Source organism: Eretmochelys imbricata, chromosome 7, assembly GCF_965152235.1.
Source record: "Eretmochelys imbricata isolate rEreImb1 chromosome 7, rEreImb1.hap1, whole genome shotgun sequence".
In the NCBI taxonomy this organism is placed as follows: Eukaryota; Metazoa; Chordata; order Testudines; family Cheloniidae; genus Eretmochelys; species Eretmochelys imbricata.
In genome coordinates this window covers 21,040,863-21,060,084 of record NC_135578.1, presented here as the reverse complement: position 1 = coordinate 21,060,084, position 19,222 = coordinate 21,040,863, and the positions used below count along the sequence as shown (strand labels likewise).

Sequence of the window (19,222 nt, the reverse complement as noted above, 5' to 3'; positions counted from 1 at the left end):
AGCGGCTGAAACCGGAGCCGCGGGGCGGGGCCGGGCCGGGCCGGGCGGGAGGCGGGGGAAACCCGGAACAGAAACTCCAGAGCGGAGCCGGGCGGGGCGTGGGGGAAAACCCGGCACCTGGATCACGGTGGTGTTACGGAAGGGAGGAAGGGGCTCCCTGGAGCGCTGGGGCTGGGGCTGGAGCGGAGCGCGGGCCGGGGGAAAACCAAAGCAGGCAAAGAGCGCAGAGTCCCTATTGCCACCCGCGCCCCGTCACCAATCCCAAATCCTGAGCTTGGTTTACAGTTCCTGGGGATCTAGAAATAACTTGCATGGGTTGGTCTGTGAGATTTAAACTCTGCCTGGTATGTGCCCCCCGCCAGCACTCCCCTTCCTATTATGTCTTTTACCAAATCACATCTCTTACTTGCTTACATTGGCAGCTCTAAGCTTTTTTTTCCCTACCTCCCCTCCCCCCCCCCAGACGTTCTTGTTAAACCCTGGATTTGTGCTGGAAATGGCCCACCTTGATTATCATACACATTGTAAGGAGAGTGGTCACTTTGGATAAGCTATTATCAGCAAGAGAGTGAGTTTGTGTGTGGGAGGGTGTGTGTGTGAGAAAACCTGGATTTGTGGTGGAAATGGCCCACCTTGATTATCATACACAATGTAAGGAGAGTGGTCACTTTGGATAAGCTATTATCAGCAAGAGAGTGAGTTTGTGTGGGGGGGGGGGGTGTGAGAAAACCTGGATTTGTGCTGGAAATGGCCCACCTTGATTATCATACACATTGTAAGGAGAGTGATCACTTTAGATAAGGTATTACCAGCAGGAGAGTGGGGTGGGGGGAGGTATTTTTTCATGCTTTGTGTGTGTATAATAAGATCTTCTACACTTTCCACAGTACGCATCCGATGAAGTGAGCTGTAGCTCACGAAAGCTTATGCTCAAATAAATTGGTTAGTTTCTAAGGTGCCACAAGTACTCCTTTTCTTTTTGCGAATACAGACTAACACGGCTGTTACTCTGTAAGCTGAGAGAGTGTGTCACATTTTGGTCTGATAGGGATGCGCATAAAAACAAGTTGTGAAACTTCTCAAATGCCAAAAAATTAACCAGTGTCTAAATCTGAGGCCTCCTTTGAGCTTGAGGCCCAGGCCAAATGACCTTCCTGGCCCCCGCTCTGTTTGGCCCTGCCTGCCCCCTCCAATTCCCACTCCTTCTCCCTTGCTCCTCTCAGCTCCCCTTCTGCACCCACAGTCTCCTGTCTCCTCCTGCACCCCAAGCTCCCCAATCCCCCCTTTAATTGCCACCTTTCCTCCACATTCCCCAGCACATGCCTCAGTCTTCCTCCTGCCCCGCAGAACCCCTCTGACCCTGCTACTTCTTCATATTCCCCAGTTTCCCCTCTGATAACCTCCTGGGGCCCCCTCCATCCCCTGCACATCCTCTTCTCTCTGTTCTGAATCCCCATATTTCCATCTCCCCCTCCCAGGCTCCCTCCTGCTCCTTTTCACAATTTCCTACAGTATCTTAACTTCCGTTCCATTGAAAACAATGGCCGTCTTTATTGGGGGTAGCCACACTTCCTCATGCAAAATCTGTAGGAAAATATTGGCTATCTTGCCTGTTGCTTCAGTCCTGTTGAAACTGATGGAAGATGGCAACCCTTTGGAACAAGTGCAAAAATTCACGAGAAACCTGTAGTTCACAAGGTTAAAACACAGAAAATATCACAAGGCTCACAATAAAATCACGAGTGTGAGCAACTCTGAAAAATATGTTTCTTCTAGCTCTCATGGTTGTGAAGTGATCCTGCCAATCCAAATGTGAACCCTGTGTAATTAATGCTGTGTTGTCTGCCTAACTTTGTAAACAGCCAGAAACAATACTTAACACAATTTTTGTATTGCTTTTAACTATATATCCATTTGAAAACATACGTATATCAAAGGTGATTATTCTGGTATTACTTTATGCTCCTTACGCTTATGGGAATAAGCTATCAACCAGTATAAGGCATCTCTCTCTATAGTATAACTATGTCTCCAGTCGAGGTTGTACAGCTTTAACTATTTAGTAATTTATTACACACACCCTAATCAAAATAGTTAAATCAGTACAAAAACTGTGTGTAGACCAGGACTGAGAGATGTGACCGCACCAGTCCTTGGTTCAAAGCATAAGGATGTCACTCCAAAAAACCTAATTTTGACGATGGACATATCATAAACTTTCATTGCTGATCAGTTTATGGGGAACTGGGTCAGTATGAACCCCATGGGTGGTGGGAAAAGCAGAACAAAGGAAGGAGGAAAGACAAGAAAGAGGGAAAGAAACAGAAAGGAGGTTGAGGAAGGAGGAGAAACAAATAGGTTCCTAAAGAGAAGCAAATTCTCCCACTGAGAGATGCTGAAGTCAGTTGAATAAGTGACAGGTTTCAGAGTAACAGCCGTGTTAGTCTCTAAGGTGCCACAAGTACTCCTTTTCTTTTTGAATAAGTGAGTTTAGTTACTACATAAAAGCTATATGTGATCCTTGATCTTTGTGCAAAACCTCTCCTTGATATCACTGTCAGAGCTGCTGTGATTTGAGGGTAATATGTAGTCCAAAACATATGCTCCAGCCCATAGACCATAACTGAAAATGGAATTTAGCCCTCTCCTGTCTCCCTTCCCACTGCCTCCATATAAAAGAAAATTATGTCATGTTTCAGGCAAAAAAGGGCAAATTAACTATAATTTAGATAAAAACAACACAGAGTCCTTGTGGCACCTTAGAGACTAACAAATTTATTTGGGCGTAAGGCATGCCCAAATAAATTTGTTAGTCTCTAAGGTGCCACAAGGACTCCTCGTTTTCGCAGATACAGACTAACATGGCTACCACTCTGAAACCTACAATTTAGATGTTAATGGTATTCTGAGAAACAGCCAGTAGATGATGCTATAGCACTAGCCCAACAGTTCTATTTTGCATTTATTTTAAAAATTACTTTAATTTCTCTTCACAGTATAATTTAGCATTTAATCTTGAGCACCAAGGCTTGTTTCTTTATGTGGCACCCTTATTCACTGATAATAGTTCCAACAATATTCAGGTATTAACAAGCTCCTATTATTTGTGAATGCCTCCTGTAGTGTATTAATATGGGTGCGTAATAAGGGCACGTAGGTTTCAACTCACGCTAGTCTTGTGCAGTGTATGAGTTTAGAGACACAAGGAGACCCCCTTCCATAATATGCTTGTGCAAAGGGGAAGCCACAATATCAGTCCTCCTGATACATAAGACCTATAAGTGGTGGTGACAGCAGCACTAGAAACCCCAGAGGCAAGCCGGACATTGCCCCCAGTGCCTGGAGGAATTATGTCTGAGTTACTCATACTTTCCGTGTGGTAGGGCACCTTTGCAGCGTCCCATCACTGAAGGCCCTGGCAATCTAATTGTTTTGGATGGCTTCTGGTGGTAATGCTTATTACCATTTTTCCTAGCTTAGGAAATGCCTCTTGGATAGCATGTGGCCTAGAATCCTTCTCAACAAGTTGGGAGTATCTGTGTTTGGAGAGTGGGAAATGAAGCATGGTAGATTGTTAGCAAAATTCCAGGCCTCTGTCATTGCTAAGGAAGAAACCCAAACCAAAAATCCCTCCTGTGTACAACACACCAGAGAGATGCTATGAAAGCTCTCTGGAACCACAGACCTCACCAATCTCAATGAAACACCAATTCAGCTACAGTGATAGATATAAAAAACTGAAGCCCCAGATTAATTATTCTCCCTCAAGTTGTGGATTTATGTCCTGTAGCCATAACTGTGCATCAGCTTTTTCAGAACACGCAGCCTTGTCTTCAGGAGAAGAACGTGAAGACGCTGTTTGTAGTTAAGGAAGGACTTTCACAATGGGGCAAGCTTTATAAAGGACATTGCTACAGAAATTCATTTATTCTGTCAGTAATTGCATGGGTGTCTTTTATTATGACTGCATATGTGTTTGAATAAGTGCACTCTCCCCCTCACAGGTTTCTCCAACAGTGAAGACATCATCCTAGACATGACATCAATCTCTCCATGGAAGGGGGTTGAGCAATCACACCTTCAGAATTCTGGCTTCTCTGCAAGACAAGGCAGGAGGTTCAGATGAGCTCAGAAAAAAAACCCTTTGCCCAAGACTTGCATATGGTTTCAGCATGCTCTTAATCAGCTACTGCTTCACCCCAGTGGTGAGTAATGGGAAACCTGTTTCCTTTACCTCCCTGGCAAGGGTATCATGAGGCTCAATTAGTTCACATTTGTAAAATGCCTTGAGATCCTCAGCTGAAAGGGCTATACATGTACAAAATGTATCACAATTAGTAAAATTACATATATATCACATTATTAAATATGATGAATTACTCATGGGTTCATTTAAGTCCTTTCATTACTATTCCATCAGCCATCTTGCATTGCTCATGCTAATTAGTAAATAGACAAGCCTAACTAAAACTGATTGCAAGAAGGTCTGATCCTCAACCAATAAATCTTGTATGCAGATTATGTTTGGGTACTGTTGTTTGTTGACATATGGCCTGGTCCTGCAAACGCTTACACCCAGAGGTATGCGTGCGCCCATTGACTCTGGTAGGAATAAGCGTGGGAGAGTTTGCAGAATCAGGCCCAGATCATAAAAGCCTTGAGTCTGGGACCCTGTCTCTTTTTGTCTGTTGTCTGAGCACACTACCAGAACATAACTAGTACGAAATAATGAAAATGAATCTAACATATTCATAATAAAGATTTCCTTAGGCAGCCTTTTTCCTCAGTGGATTTTCACATGAGGATTAGGTTAAATTTATGTCTTAAAAATTCCTTCAGTACAAAGAACTGATGTATTTGGTGGGCATTTATTCATGATAAAACAGTCACCCAATGCCATTAAACTGAGAAAAATATCTTTGAAGTCAAAAGGTAGTAATGATGTTGTAAGAGGTAGCTATCAAGATGCTAACTTTGGGCCCAATTCAACTCTTGTTTAAATCAATGGGAGTATTTTCGAAATAATTATGTATATAGGTCAAAGCACAGATTGGCAATTTTGGCTGATAGCTACTTATGTTGTGGATGTGTAAACTGGCAATTGTTCTTCTGTAATATGTAGCAATCTTGATCTACCACAATTTTCACTTCCCAGGACATTTGGTTAACGTGTGTATTTACAGCTGTATATTGTATAACTACAGACCGGTCAGCCTCACCTCTACCCCTGGAAAAATCATGGAGCAGGTCCTCAAGAAATCCATTTTGAAGCACTTGGAGAAGAGGAAGGTGATCAGGAACAGTCAACATGGATTCACCAACGGCAAGTCATGCCTGACCAACCTGATTGCTTTTTTGATGAGATAACTGGCTCTGTGGATATGGGGAAAGTGGTGGTTGTGATATACCTTGACTTTTGCAAAGCTGTTGATATGGTCTCCCACTGTATTCTTGCCAGCAAGTTTATTAAATATGGTTTGGATGAATGGACTATAAAGTAGATAGAAAGCTGGCTAGATCATCAGGCTCAACCGGCAGTGATCAATGGCTCAATGTCTAGTTGGCAGCTGGTATCAAGCGGAGTGCCCCAGGGGTCAGTCCTGGGTCCAGTTTTGTTCAACATCTTCATTAATGATCTGGATGAGGGGATAGATTGCACCATCAGCAAATTCGCAGGTGACACTAAGCTGGGGAGAGAGGTAGATACGCTGGAGGGTAGGGATAGGATACAGAGTGACCTAGACAAATTGGAGGATTGGGCCAAAAGAAATCTGATGCGGTTCAACAAGGACAAGTGCAGAGTCCTGCACTTAGGATGGAAGAATCCCATGCACTGCTACAGGCTGGGGACCGACTGGCTAAGCGGCAGTTCTGCAGAAAAGGACTTGGGGATTACAGTGGACGAGAAGCTGGATATGAGTCAACAGTGTGCCCTTGTTGCCAAGAAGGCTAATGGCATATTTGAGCACTGCCAGCAGATTGAGGGAAGTGATTATTCCCCTCTATTCAGCACTGGTGAGGCCACATCTGGAGTATTGCATCCATCCAGTTTTGGGCCCCCTACTACAGAAAGGATGTGGACAAATCGGAGAAAGTCCAGCGGAGGGCAATGAAAATGATTAGGGGGCTGGGGCACATGACTTATGAGGAGAGGCTGAGGGAACTGGGCTTATTTAGTCTGCAGAAGAGAAGAGTGAGGGGGGATTTGATAGCAGGCTTCAACTACCTGAAGGCAGTGGGGGGTGGGGGGATCCCAAAGAGGATGGAGCTAGGCTGTTCTCTGTGGTGGCAGATGACAGAACAAGGAGCAATGGTCTCAAGTTGCAGTGGGGGAGGTCTAGGTTGGATATTAGGAAAAACTATTCCATTAGGAGAGTGGTGAAGCACTAGAATGCATTACCTAGGGAGGTGGTGGAATCTCCATCCTTAGAGGTTTTTTTAGGCCCAGGTTGACAAAGTCCTGGCTGGGATGATTTAGTTGGGGTTGGTCCTGCTTTGAACCGGGGATTGGACTAGATGACCTCCTGAGGTCTCTTCCAACCCTAATCTTCTATGATTCTATGATTATACAGCGGTAAATAGTACAGTATGTGATCAGGAGAAAACTTATAATCTTGAATGAGAGCATGCTGTACTTTACAATGGCACCTGAGATACTAATAGGGTGCAGAGAGTTGGCATTCACCTGGTTTATTGTGCGTTAGCCCCAAAGCAGAAAGGGAAAGTAAGATATGGTCTTAAACAGTACATATAACTCCCAAAAAAGAACACAGGAAACCCATAGAGGATGGGCTGATAAATCTTTGTTTGAAGAACACGCTAGTCCCAACAAAGGTCCATCATGGCTGAAAAGGAACTGAGTTGAATCTGAACTCAACATTGCAGGCAGATCAATCATAGGAAATACAAAAGTCACATCTAGATTGAGGAATTAATGGCAGCCCATAAGAAATAAACTCATTTTTATATATATAAAAATCCAACCTTTCACTGATAATTAGAACAAAACATTATTACATAACCTTAATGCTAGGATTAGGATGCAAGGCGCATAGCTTCTTCCAATTACATCAAGCTACATCAAATCCTTTGTCAGCATGGTTTTTGGAGGGCATGGGACAGAAGTAGTAAGGGAATCTACATTTGGCTTTGTACAGAATTACTGTGTGAAAGGAAGCCCATCCTGTCTATAAGGTTAGGTTTTGCTGCAGAGTAATGTTGGTTGTATGAAAGAAAACTACTGGATGATCTTCAAACAATTTTTAATATGGTCTTAATTTTTTGTATCATTTTGAACCTCATACAGCAATAGTGTTCACTACAGCTGGAGCAGAAGACCATAGAGATAATGCTCTAAAAATCCAAGTCTGTCTTGAGAGACACAAAAGAAACTAGAGTTTAGGATTCAGAGTTTCTAAGGCCATGTCTACTAGAGAGACTATACTGGCATAGCTATGCTGGCATCACCTTCTAGTGTAGACACAGCCTATGCTAGTAGAAGGAGATATTCTGTTGACCTAGGACATTGACGTAAGCCCTCTTTCATCAACATAGCTGCATCCATGCTGTGGGTTATGTCATCATGACTATGTTGGTTTGGGTATGTGTACTTATTGTTCATACCGCTGACCGATGTAGCTATGCTGATAGAACTTCAAGTATAGACCAGAACAAAAGGCCTCCATCAATCTAATAAGTGGCTTCACTTGCTCAGATAATGGAGACAGCTATTAGGAAAGAGCAAATCCATCACAGTCCTTCAGATGGATGGGTGTACGCACAGGGTCAAACTCAATGGAATTGCACCACTTTGGACCGGCATTGAATTTGGCCCACACAACAACTCATGAAGCTGTTTTACACATTTTCCTGGCCTTGATGTTAACTTTATTGAAATGATTTAGTGCTTACCCCCCTTGTTCTTTTCCCAGTCTCTATTTCTGCCATTGCTTTCTGTTCAATTAAAGAGACTCCGTGTTCTGTCTTTTGTGCAAATCTCAGGTGACCCTTTTTCCAGGCAAACCCTGGTGCAGGTAGATGCACTAAAAATTCCTTTGTTTCATAGCAAATATCAAATTGCTTGTCTATACACAGGAAAACAGAATAGCTTGGCTTCAGCCCATGTCATTTTAATACCCAAAGTCAGCCTAAGAATATTTTCCACAAACATGTTTTCACACCCAAGTCTTATAGTAATTTGACAAGTCTTTTTTTATTTATAATCTGGCGATCAGTAAGTCCTAGTTTTTGACTGTGGAACTAGTTGGGACTGCTCACAGATAAGCTGAACTTAAACTGCATTCCAACAGCACAGAAGAAACATGGCTGGCAAAGGAAGACCAACTTGTGTGTGGGTTTGTGATGTAGTTATATGGCCCATTGTTTCTGGTGCAATATTCCAGCTATCAAGCCAAGGAGAGACAATTCAGTATGCATCACTTTAATATATACATATACTGATACACAAAAAACTATGTTAAAAGAATGTCAAGGGCGTAAAATCAAATATTCAAAAGTTACGAAATGCCAGAATTAAGGTTATCTGTTCAATTTGATTTGCTCCCTTCTACTCATGCATTATAATACAGTCTTGAATTATATTATATAGTATTTTTTTCCACAGGCCCCCTGCCTCATTCAGTGCACAGGATCGGACCTGCACTTGGGATGACTCAGGGTTGTGTAGTGAAAAGGGCTGTTTTTTGCAGAATGTCTGCTTCATTTGTTGCAGAAGTTGGAAGGTGTACAGTTGATGAGGCAGGGGATTGCAGGAACAGAAAGGATAGGAAAAAGAAAGGAAACTTCATGGAGGATAGGTCCATCAATGGCTCTTAGCCAAGATGGTCAGGGATGCAACCCCATGCTCTGGGTGTCCCTAAACCTCTGTCTTCCAGAAGATGGGACTGGACGACAGGGGATAGATCACTCAATAATTGCCCTGTTCTGTTCATTCACTTTGAAACATCTGGCACTGGTCACTGTTGGAAGTCAGGATACTGAGCTAGATGGACCATTGGTCTAACCCAGTATGACCATTCTTATGTTCTTCGTCTGACAGGTAAGGCAATTGAGCTCTGCCCTGGAGAATTGGATTCTATCCCTGCCTCAGAAATTCCATTATGTGGCATCACATTGACACCCACATGGGTCATCAGCAGTGTTGGAACCTTTAATGCCATGTGAGCTAATGTACTGATTCCAGTAGAAGGTTGTCATCTTCTAGTGGACCAGCACTAGAGCGGGATGAGACACACACTTTGCCAGTGGTTTTCGTGCCAGATAAGAAATGGTCTAACTCTGCAACTGCTAAATGAGATGTTAAAACCCCTTGTCCACATTCAGACTGCGTGTGTGAGAACTCTGATGGAGCTGAGAGCAATCAATCATGAAATCATTGTTAATACATTAGGAAACAGAAGGGAATGTAAACAAAAATTGAAGAAACTGGTGTCCATTCAGAAATGTTCTCAAATGGGGACTTTGACAAAAGCTAAGGGTTTCAATGTCCTGTGAGCAGCTTAATCAATAATATCACCAGCAGCTAAAATCCTAATAACTGTTCAATTGGCTGGGGCTGGTAATATCTAACAGTAAAAATAATTGGGAAATACCATGTACTAATACAGTACTATACTCTGAGCAGTTCACCTGTGCGTGTGAAGTGTGTGTGTGTATTACAGCTGGTCTAAAAATAGGAGGGGGGATATGCACGTTTTCCCCATTTTTTCATTGAATTAGAAAATTTGTCACAATACCCCCATCCCCCGCAAAAAAAAAAAGAAAGTTGGCCAGCACTAAAAACACTGTGGATTCAGGAACTATTATTTAAAATCTTGGCCTTAACTATTAAACATATTGGTCTCGATCCAGATACAACTTTAATCAGGCCTTTGTGGTTAAACCATATTAAAAGCAAGATAGTAATAGGTTTCATCTCTTACCAAAAGCTATTGCCAGGACACAGTTTCACAAAATATCTCTTATGCTTTTAGCAAAATGGCTGCCATCTACACAAGGATCAGAAATGCCAGCTGCAATTATGGATACGTCAATTTACTCTCAGTACAAAGTCATTCTTCCCTTTGAATTTTCAGTCTGTGAGGCTGAAGGGAATGGACAGGAATTGCTTTGGAACGACATACCATGTGTTTGGTACATTCAGATTGCAGGCGATGACACTTGCAAACAAAGGTCTAAGGATTTGGGTGCAGAGTAGCAACAGGAATGACAAAGGCTGACAATATGTCTTCAACATGGAAAAATGAAGCTACATAACAGGAGGACACAATTTAAATATAAAAATTAACCAATTAGTAGCTGCAGATATTTTATGCCAGGACAAAAGCAGGGTTAGTCAGATTCTTTTCCCCTCACTGTGAGCCAAAGAAGGGCAGTATCCATGTTTCGGCAAGGTGTACATCTTCCCCCTGCCTTGCAGCTCCTGGACAATCATACAGAGTATGTAGACAGTGTGCTTCCTTTCCAAAGCATTGTGAAAACATTCATTCATTCTCAAATGTCCTAGGAGGTGAGTGTTTTTATCCCCATTTTACATGTGGAGAAATTGAGGCACAGAATACCATATCCAGCCTTGCCATAAACAGACACAAGTCCAGTCAAAGCCAATGGGAGATGAACGTGCTTATAACGGCAGAATTTACCTCACAAAGATGTGAAGTGATTTGCCTAAGGCAGTGGAGTGAGAAAGTAGCAGAACAAGGTAGAACTGAGAACTCCTGATCCCTAACTCCATACTCAACCCACTAGACCAGTGATACTCAGACTGAGGCTCCTGAGCTGCAAGTGGCACTTTAATGTGTCTCCTGCAACTCTTTGCAGCACGATATTAAAACACTGTGTGACTTAATTATTAACCAATCTAAGTTATTAACCAATCAGGATGCCTTTACTATGTTATTAACCAATTGTAATGGATAAAACAACAACACTTGGTATATATATATATATATACACACACACACACACACACACACATATATATATATATATATATATATAATATATATACATATACAAATAGCCAATGAAACAATGAATTCACACGACTGGCTCTTTAGGGCAATGTTGATCACTCATTTGGCTACTGAACCACTGAGGTCTGTGTATCCCTGCACTATACAAAAGGACGTCTCAGATTTCTGAACAGTCAGACAGGAATGGATATTTTTTATGTAGCTTAATTTGTTAGGCCCCGATTCCAACACCCTTATTCACACTGAATAGTATCTTCCTCCAGGAGTAGTCTTAATGAAGACAATGGAAAAACTCCCAATTATTTCAATGGAGTTTAGATCAGACCCTAAATGTAGGGAGCTTCCGCAGTACCCTGCTAATGAGGAAGGAAAAGAACTGCTCACATGGAAGAGACACTTGCAATGCATTTATTATCTTACCAGAGAGTGAGGTTGGGTAACAAGAAATCAACTTCAAAGTGTGTCTGAAAGGAGCACGATGAATTCAGAATGCAATTAACGATGCAGGGCTTGCTCCAAAATGCTTTCGTCTACCACCTTGTGTGGGAGAGTCACCTTTAATTTACCAGTCTCCTCCATCGCTTGGCAGATTGTTTCATAGGCATTGCTGTTGCCCGACCAACAGCGTCTAGCTACCTGTCAGATCACAAACATAGTGAAAGTAAATAGATGTAAAAATGCAACTGTATCTCCCCACATCTCACCTCTCCCCATACACACGCACACAATTTAATTATAACAAATCTACCAAACTCCTGCTAGTTCCCGGTTTCTTTACCAATGTAAGAAATCATTTGCTCTTTCACCCTAAGCATTTTTTTTAAAAAAGTTTTTGGATGGTCTTGATGCATTTTAGTCCAGTTAAAAATTAGGGGCTGATAGCCCTGGCTAGAGCAAGGCACACTGTAAAAAGATGCTTTGCAAAAGTCCCTCACAAGGAAAAATTAATGCATCTCAATCCAAATCTGCAAAACTAGCTGCTGTTTCAGACTGAAGTCTGTCTTAACCAATCACTGATTTTATCATGGGACAAAGAGTTACATGGAAGGACCCTGACAGCACTGCACATATTTTCAAATTGAACCCCAGGTAAGATTTGAAACCAAGGGGCCAAACTCCCTTCTAGCTCCTCTAAAGTAAATGGAGTGGCAGCCCTTTACACCAGCAGAATTCAGCCCATAGTTTCTAGAACTGGAAGGCTCAGAATGTCTATGGCAAAGTTATGCCCAAACCACGGACCAGATCAAAAACTTTAAAAGAAATGCTAAGATTCAGATTCAGATTTATTTGTAAAATAGGTCTGAAGGAGGACAGATCCAAACCTCCTTGAACTTTGGAGAAGGTCAGATGTAGATCTGAACTTGCTGGTTTAGCCTCATCACGAGTGTATTGGTGCTATATAACTATTCTCAAGTATTAATTTATTATATCATGTATCCATTATGTCATTTAACACAAACATCACCGGCCAAATCCTGAGCTCCTTACTCAGTCTTTACACAGGCACAATCCAAGGTGCAATGGGCCTAGAAATATTATTTTGTTATGCATTACAAATCAGTGTTTGAAGTATTTGGTCAGACTCAAAGCTGTTAAAATAGGCAAATGCTTAAGATCCCAGTTCAGCAAAGTACTTAAGCACGTGATCAATTTAGAACTAATACATTTTGCAGATTATAAAAATAAAAGAACTACTAGTCAATGTCCCCTGCATATAAAGGATTATTCCTGGCAGTATATTTTCTAGTGTACTGTCCAATTTCTTTCCATTTTTGGATGTAGGAATATAGGCAATATTCTAAGATTGTCTTTTTTAAACAGTGCACTGAGAAGTTGTACTATTGCATGCAATAAATCACATTGCAAGTAAATCTTCTACCAGACTGTTGTTTTATAGGCTGTCTCTGATAAATTATGCTTGTTAAGCAGCGGCCTCCATTACTCAAATCTAGAGATTAATTTAATCTTCTTCCTTCTTCTTCAATGATTTATCTGTTCTATCAGATCTCGTACAGGGAGTGCATGTGGATTGTTCCTCCTACTGTTTTTTGTACCACGTTCTCTGGAGAGAACCCGTTTTCAGATCTAATGCAAGGAAGGAAACCGTCTTCACCAAATTCTTTTGAGAAATAAAACAAAAACAGACCACACCAGAATTGGCAAGCAATCACCTCAGATGGTCTGAGACACATCAAGTAATTATGAATAGGCAAAGTCTTCCTAAAACGCAACAAATTTTGTCCTTTATAATTTTGCTGTATGTGATTATGCCACTGTGGGGAGTTGTCTACAGAAATTGAACCCAGAACCTCTGGATCTAAAAAGCATGAGCTACTCCTGCTTGATCTAAATTACCACCTCTAGTAGCCCAAGCATGAGAATAGAGTCATAAACCCATATTGGTCTAGGTACTAACGGAGGACAAACACTCTGTGTTAGTATGTGTTACACTCTCCCTCAGGCCAAAGAAACTCAACCCAAGCTCATAGTCCATTGCAGTTCAAATAAATAAACTGATTTGTGTTTGCACATAACTAGCACTTAGTACTAAACTCTAGACTGAGGGACTTGTGGCATGTACCCAGGAATAAAAGTGGTCACAGGTGCCTAATGTAAAGGTATCTTGAGGTTGCTCCTTTTCCCACTGACAATATTGGAAAAACTCTCATTGATATAAATTGGAGATAAACAGGCCTTTTATGCATTGGGAATTCAGTGGGGGTTGAGGGTGCTCTGGACTTCCCAGGATACGGTCCCAAAGCCCTACATTTATTGGGTCTCTTTTTTAGGGTCTGACCCCAAAGCCCATTGAAGTTGACTAAAGTTGATAGAAAGACTCCCGCTGACTTCATTGGGGTTTGGATCAGGCCCACAAATTGTACGATCAGAGAAGAGTTAGCAGAGTTAGTTACTCTGCCTATTTCATGGTACAGCTTGCATATTCCTGGGACACCAAGCATTTTTTATGTTTTGAAGAAGAAAAGCAATATTTCAAGTCAAAACAGAAGGCAGATTTTGCTTACTCCATTGGAAACATCCCAGCTGAGCATCATCTTAGCTTGTTCCTCAGCCTCTGCTGATCCATCCAGAACAAGGCCAAATCCTCCATTTATCACTTCTCCCCTTTAAAATACAAGTATTTACATTTAAAAAAAAATTTTTTTTTAAATGATACAAACCAATCCTATAAGGTATCCCTCCAATCAGATGCACCGGGGGAAAGAGAAAATCTAAATTAGGCCTGGATAGTATTGCTGAAATTGGATACAGGACGCCATCAGTGAGTCTTTGTACTTAAAAGCTGGAAAGTTAGCAGTACAAGAAACCAAAGTCCTAGTGTAGAAAAGGGTAGGAAGCCCATTCTGTACTTTCCCACACTATCAGCCAGCAAACCTATTCCTGACCCAAGTGGCAGTGCCAGAAGCTAAGCCTGCTGTAAGTCTCCTGAGAACAGTATGTTCCACATAGCCCTTGCTTTATTTAAAAAAAAAAAAAAAAACAAATACAGAAATGCCAGCATTCCTGATGATTAAAGAGCTAAAGTCACAGGGCTTCTTAAAGGTTAAGCCTTTCATGTTTGCTACATTCAGGTCTAGCATTCAGATAGTATGGTGATGGGGGTTCTGTTGGTATCTAGATGAGGGATCTCAAACACGTGGCCCACGGGGTTATTTCCTGCAGCCCGCCAGACTCCCCTCCCCCCAGCGCGCCACATCCCCGCTCCTCTGCCTACCTGCAGGCGCTTCCCACCACCAAACAGCTGTTTGGTGGCACTTAGCACTTTCCAGGAGGGAGGGGGGAGGAGGAGGTGAAGAGGTGGGGTGGGGCGGGGGCGGGGATCAGTAATGCGGCCCTCGGGCCAATGTACTTGTCTTCATGTGGCCCTCGTGGTGATTCAAGTTTGAGATCCCTGATCTAGACAGACAGACCAACCGACCTATTCATACTCCCATAATCAGAGCATCACAGCTAAATACAAGATGGAACAGTTTGTTTAGCATAAGGTGTTAAAATATATTTCAAGGGTCCATTCAAGGTGAAGTGGCCTGTGAACACCTCTCCAGTCATATGGAGGAAAGGACTGAATAAAGGCACTGGATTTATGGCCTCCTACAATAATTGATAACTAAGGCAGCACGTTTGTCATGGAGGTCATGGAAGTCACAGATTCCGGGACTTTCCAGGACCTCCGTGACTTCTGCACTGGTCAGTGCAGCTGGCCAGGTGGCCACCTGAGCAGCTCGGGCAACTCCTAGGCCAGCTGCACCAGCCGCTGCTGGGACAGTCTCAGGCCAGCCCCACCCCCAGCAGCAGCAGGAGTTTGGGTGCATGTGGGAGTGGGCTCAGGGCTGAGGGTTGAGGTGTGGGAGGGGGTGAGGGCTCTGGTCAGTGCTTACCTTGGGGGACTCCCCAGAAGCGGCAACATGTCCCTCCCTCAGCTCCTAGCTCTGTGCGCTGCCTCCACCCGCAGGCACCACCCCCACAGCTCCCATTGGCCATGGTTCCCAGCCAATGGGAGCCACGGAGCTGGCGCTTGGGGCAGGGGCAGGGGTAGGGTACGGAGCTAAGAGAGGGACACGTCGACGCTTCTGGGGAGCTACAAGGAGCTGGGGAGGGAGCCTGCCAGCCCCCAGCCCCCTCCCCCCCCCCCCGGAGCAACCGCAGCACCCCCGGACTGCCCACCCCAAGCACCCACAGCACCCCCTGGGCTGCCCCCCCACGAGCATCCGTGGCACCCCTGGGCTGCCCCCTCCCCAAGATTTAGTCAGGGGTATACAATACAAGTCATGGACAGGTTATGGGCCGTGAATTTTTGTTTACTGCCCATGACCTGTTCATGGCTTTTACTAAAAATACCCATAACTAAAACGTAGCCTTATGTATAACCCCACAGCTGCTTCCTTCACTCTCCCCCTTTTCTCTCTGCTCTTTTCCTCCCTATGACTGGAGGGGTGTTAACAGGCCACGTCACCTTGAGTGGTCCCTTGAAATGTGTGTTAACTACTTATGCTAAATGACAGGTTTCAGAGTAGCAGTCGTGTTAGTCTGTATTCGCAAAAAGAAAAGGAGTACTTGTGGCACCTTAGAGACTAACCAATTTATTTGAGCATAAGCTTTCGTGAGCTACAGCTCACTTCATCTTCCACCTTGCATTTAGCTATGACACTCAGAATGTTTCCCAGGCCAGAAGAAGAGCTCTGTGTAAGCTTGAAAGCTTCTCTCTCACCAACAGAAGTTGGTCCAATAAAAGACATTACCTCACCCACCTTGTCTTTGGTCCACTGAGTGTGACTGATAACCTAGCCAGAATTCCAAATTCTGCTCTCAAGTACACCCATGTAAACCCAGTGTAACTCCTGTTAATTTCTATGCAGTTACTCCAGTATAAATGAGATCAGGACCTGGTTTAATATCTCAGATCATCCCACTACTAATATAGAACAGTAAGAAAATTAGATGTCTAGTTTTTTTGTTTTGTTTTGTTTTGTAAAATAGTCTCTTTGGCAAAACACTTGCAGAAATGTTTTTTAATGGCAAAAGATCTCCTCTGAGCCCAACATCTCAAAGACGATTCTTTGAAGCGTGGAAGTTAAGCGCTAGATTCCTGATCTCAATAATACTCAAGTAAATCCAAAGCAACTTCACTGATTTCAATGGAATTACACCAATGTACATCAGGAATAGCTGGTTAGAATCTGGCCTACCATCTAAAAAGACACCCATAAATTAAACCCCAAACAAGTCATGTTTGTTAGGATGGCTTTGCCAACAAAACCTCTCACTTTTAAAGGAGAGTACTCTGCCTTCATTAGCATTGGGTAATATTTTCAAGTAATTAAAGAAACATGTGGCATTTTGACCTAAGCTACCTCCTATAATTTCCAGATGCCTCCTCGTAAGGTGATCAAAGAAAACCAGGCCCCTCTCACAATCAAGATGTCACACTGTCAACTGTGTAGTTCAATGTTTAAATTACCTCTGCTTTTTTGTCACTACAGTTACACAGACCTCATGCTAATATATATTCTAGTGCAAATGAACAGCCCTCGAGAAATCAATGACATTCAGTTGCTATCATTATGGCCAAGCCTGAGTTATTCTGTACCCACATCAACAGTGCATGTGATGCAGATCCAGCTAAATAAATACAAATCCTGTTTTTTGCTTGTGTTACAAGGTTATAACTTAGTGAATCAAAATGGAAGAAAAACATTTCTTGAGCCGTATAAGGAAGAAGCATCAGATTTGTCAACAATGCTGGTGAAAACAAAACATCTACTGCGAAGGCTGGCTGCCAAATAAACTGTGATCCTCTTTTCTGAATTCTCTAAACAGCAACATTCCAATGTCAAGTTGATTTCTTCCTAACATACGTATATACATACACTCCTTTATCAGTTATCATGGAAAAATAAATCACACAGATGAAAAGCCTACATCGACTGAGATCAAGGAGATGAGGTGGCTAATTTTCACCATGCACAAGGAGATTTGTGTATTGCAGGGCCAGCTGATTTCTCATGTCCCCAGCAGTCTTTACAATGCAACACAGGCTCTCAGTTGCTGAAGTGCAACATTGCTGGATGAAAATGGAGGACCAAAGAGCATCTGGCTCTGTAGGGCAAGGAAATCAAATATATTTGTAATGGCTGGGGACTGTATCTTTTTTTAGGAAAAACGTCTTATTATCCCTCCCTTTCTCCCAAGAAGCAAATGCAAGGAGGATGCAGCTCCAACTAGACTGGGTGGCATACAGGTAAACAGAACAGAACCACTGCAGTGCTAAGGCTTTTAGAAAGCTCTCCGACTGCAGCATCTAATAACATGACATTGTTATGACATCTGAGTCTCAGTATAGTGGCTTATTAAGGCTTGTGCAAGGACAGGCCCAATTTTCAACTCCAATGTTCTTTGTGGAAGCCAAACCCTTTCATCACAGAGGGCCAAGTCTACCCCCATGAGTAAAGTGAGCAACAATGAGCCCGTCAGGTACTGTACCAAATACCCAACCCCAAATCATCCATGGCAGTTGGTAGGCTGGGTTACCAGGTACCTGCCTTTCCATGAATATTTGGATTCCAGTAAACTTCCATTTGCTAATTTTCTGAATCATTTTGCAAGCACCCCCTTTGTTTTACATTCTGACACACATTCTACTCACTGGTGTAAATCCACTTAAGTCAGTGGAGTTACTCCAGATTTACATTAGTGTAACTGAGATCCCAATCTGGCCCATGCACTCTTCAAGCAAAAGAAGTAGGACTAGATTCCCAAAATGGGGTCCACCATGGGTTATACAGGGGTCTGTCCCTTGAGCCAGGGCCAGAACTGTGTTCTGGCAGTTTTGCTGCATGGAGGATGCCATTTTGTTCTCAAAATGGCATCCTCCAAACAGCGTGAGAGGTCGCACTGGTGGAGGTATTCCCAGGCTGGCAGGGGCATTCCAATAGTACCATTCAGGACCGCACGTTCCCTGTGAGGGTTTTTTAGAAGTATTTTTTTTGCCACAGATGTCAAGACTCATGTCACTTCTACAAGACAGGAAAGCAATACCCCCATTTAGGAGAAACAGAAATACAGATAAAATGAAGTGTAAAGGCCAACATGAGACTGACGTATGAAAAACGAAAGGGGTCCAGGGCGTTTAGGCAGCTGCCAAAGGGGTCATTTGCAGAAAAAAAAATTGGGAACTACTGGACTAGATAGTCTTTTCAATCACTTGAAGTTTGAACAGTCACAATCAATGCATAGAATAAACAATTCCTAAATACAAATCCATTTAAATAACAAATACATTCATGGACATAGTGATCTTTCGGCAGATTTTCCAGCAGCTGACTAAAAAGGCTAAATTCAGCACAGAAATGACTCATTATGAATTATTCGCTCAGGATCTAGTTGTTTTCCATCTCTACAGCCTAAGGTTGAGATCTTCAGAGCAGTTTTGAGGATTTAGAGACATATCCTCCATTATAATTAACGGACATTATGGATGAAATCCTGGCCCCACTGAAGTCAATGGCAAAACTCTAATTGACTTCAACAGGGCCACGATTTCACCCTGTGTGTCTGACTTTCTCAAGACTATGGCCCCGATTCTGATCTCACTCAGCTGTAAGTCAGTAATAACTCCATTGAAATCACTAGAGTTAGAATAATGTAGACAGAATGATCTGACCAACCAAAATGGGAGATTGTTTTAGCTCTAATTAACAAGGCCACATAAT

The 19,222-nt window shown here is 42.7% G+C and overlaps 1 protein-coding gene across 1 annotated transcript in view; it reads right to left on the bottom strand.

Annotated features, from left to right (window-relative positions):
- Nucleotides 1-11,489: 11,489 nt before the first annotated feature.
- UROC1 (urocanate hydratase 1) overlaps nucleotides 11,490-19,222 on the bottom strand; it is a 66,181-nt gene continuing 58,448 nt past the window's right edge. Inside the window, exons 19-20 of the mRNA XM_077821467.1 lie at nucleotides 14,018-14,117; nucleotides 11,490-11,630 (exon numbers count right to left, since the gene is read on the bottom strand). Of these exons, the coding sequence (XP_077677593.1) occupies nucleotides 11,490-11,630; nucleotides 14,018-14,117 (241 nt within the window). The remainder of the gene's footprint in view (nucleotides 11,631-14,017; nucleotides 14,118-19,222) is intronic.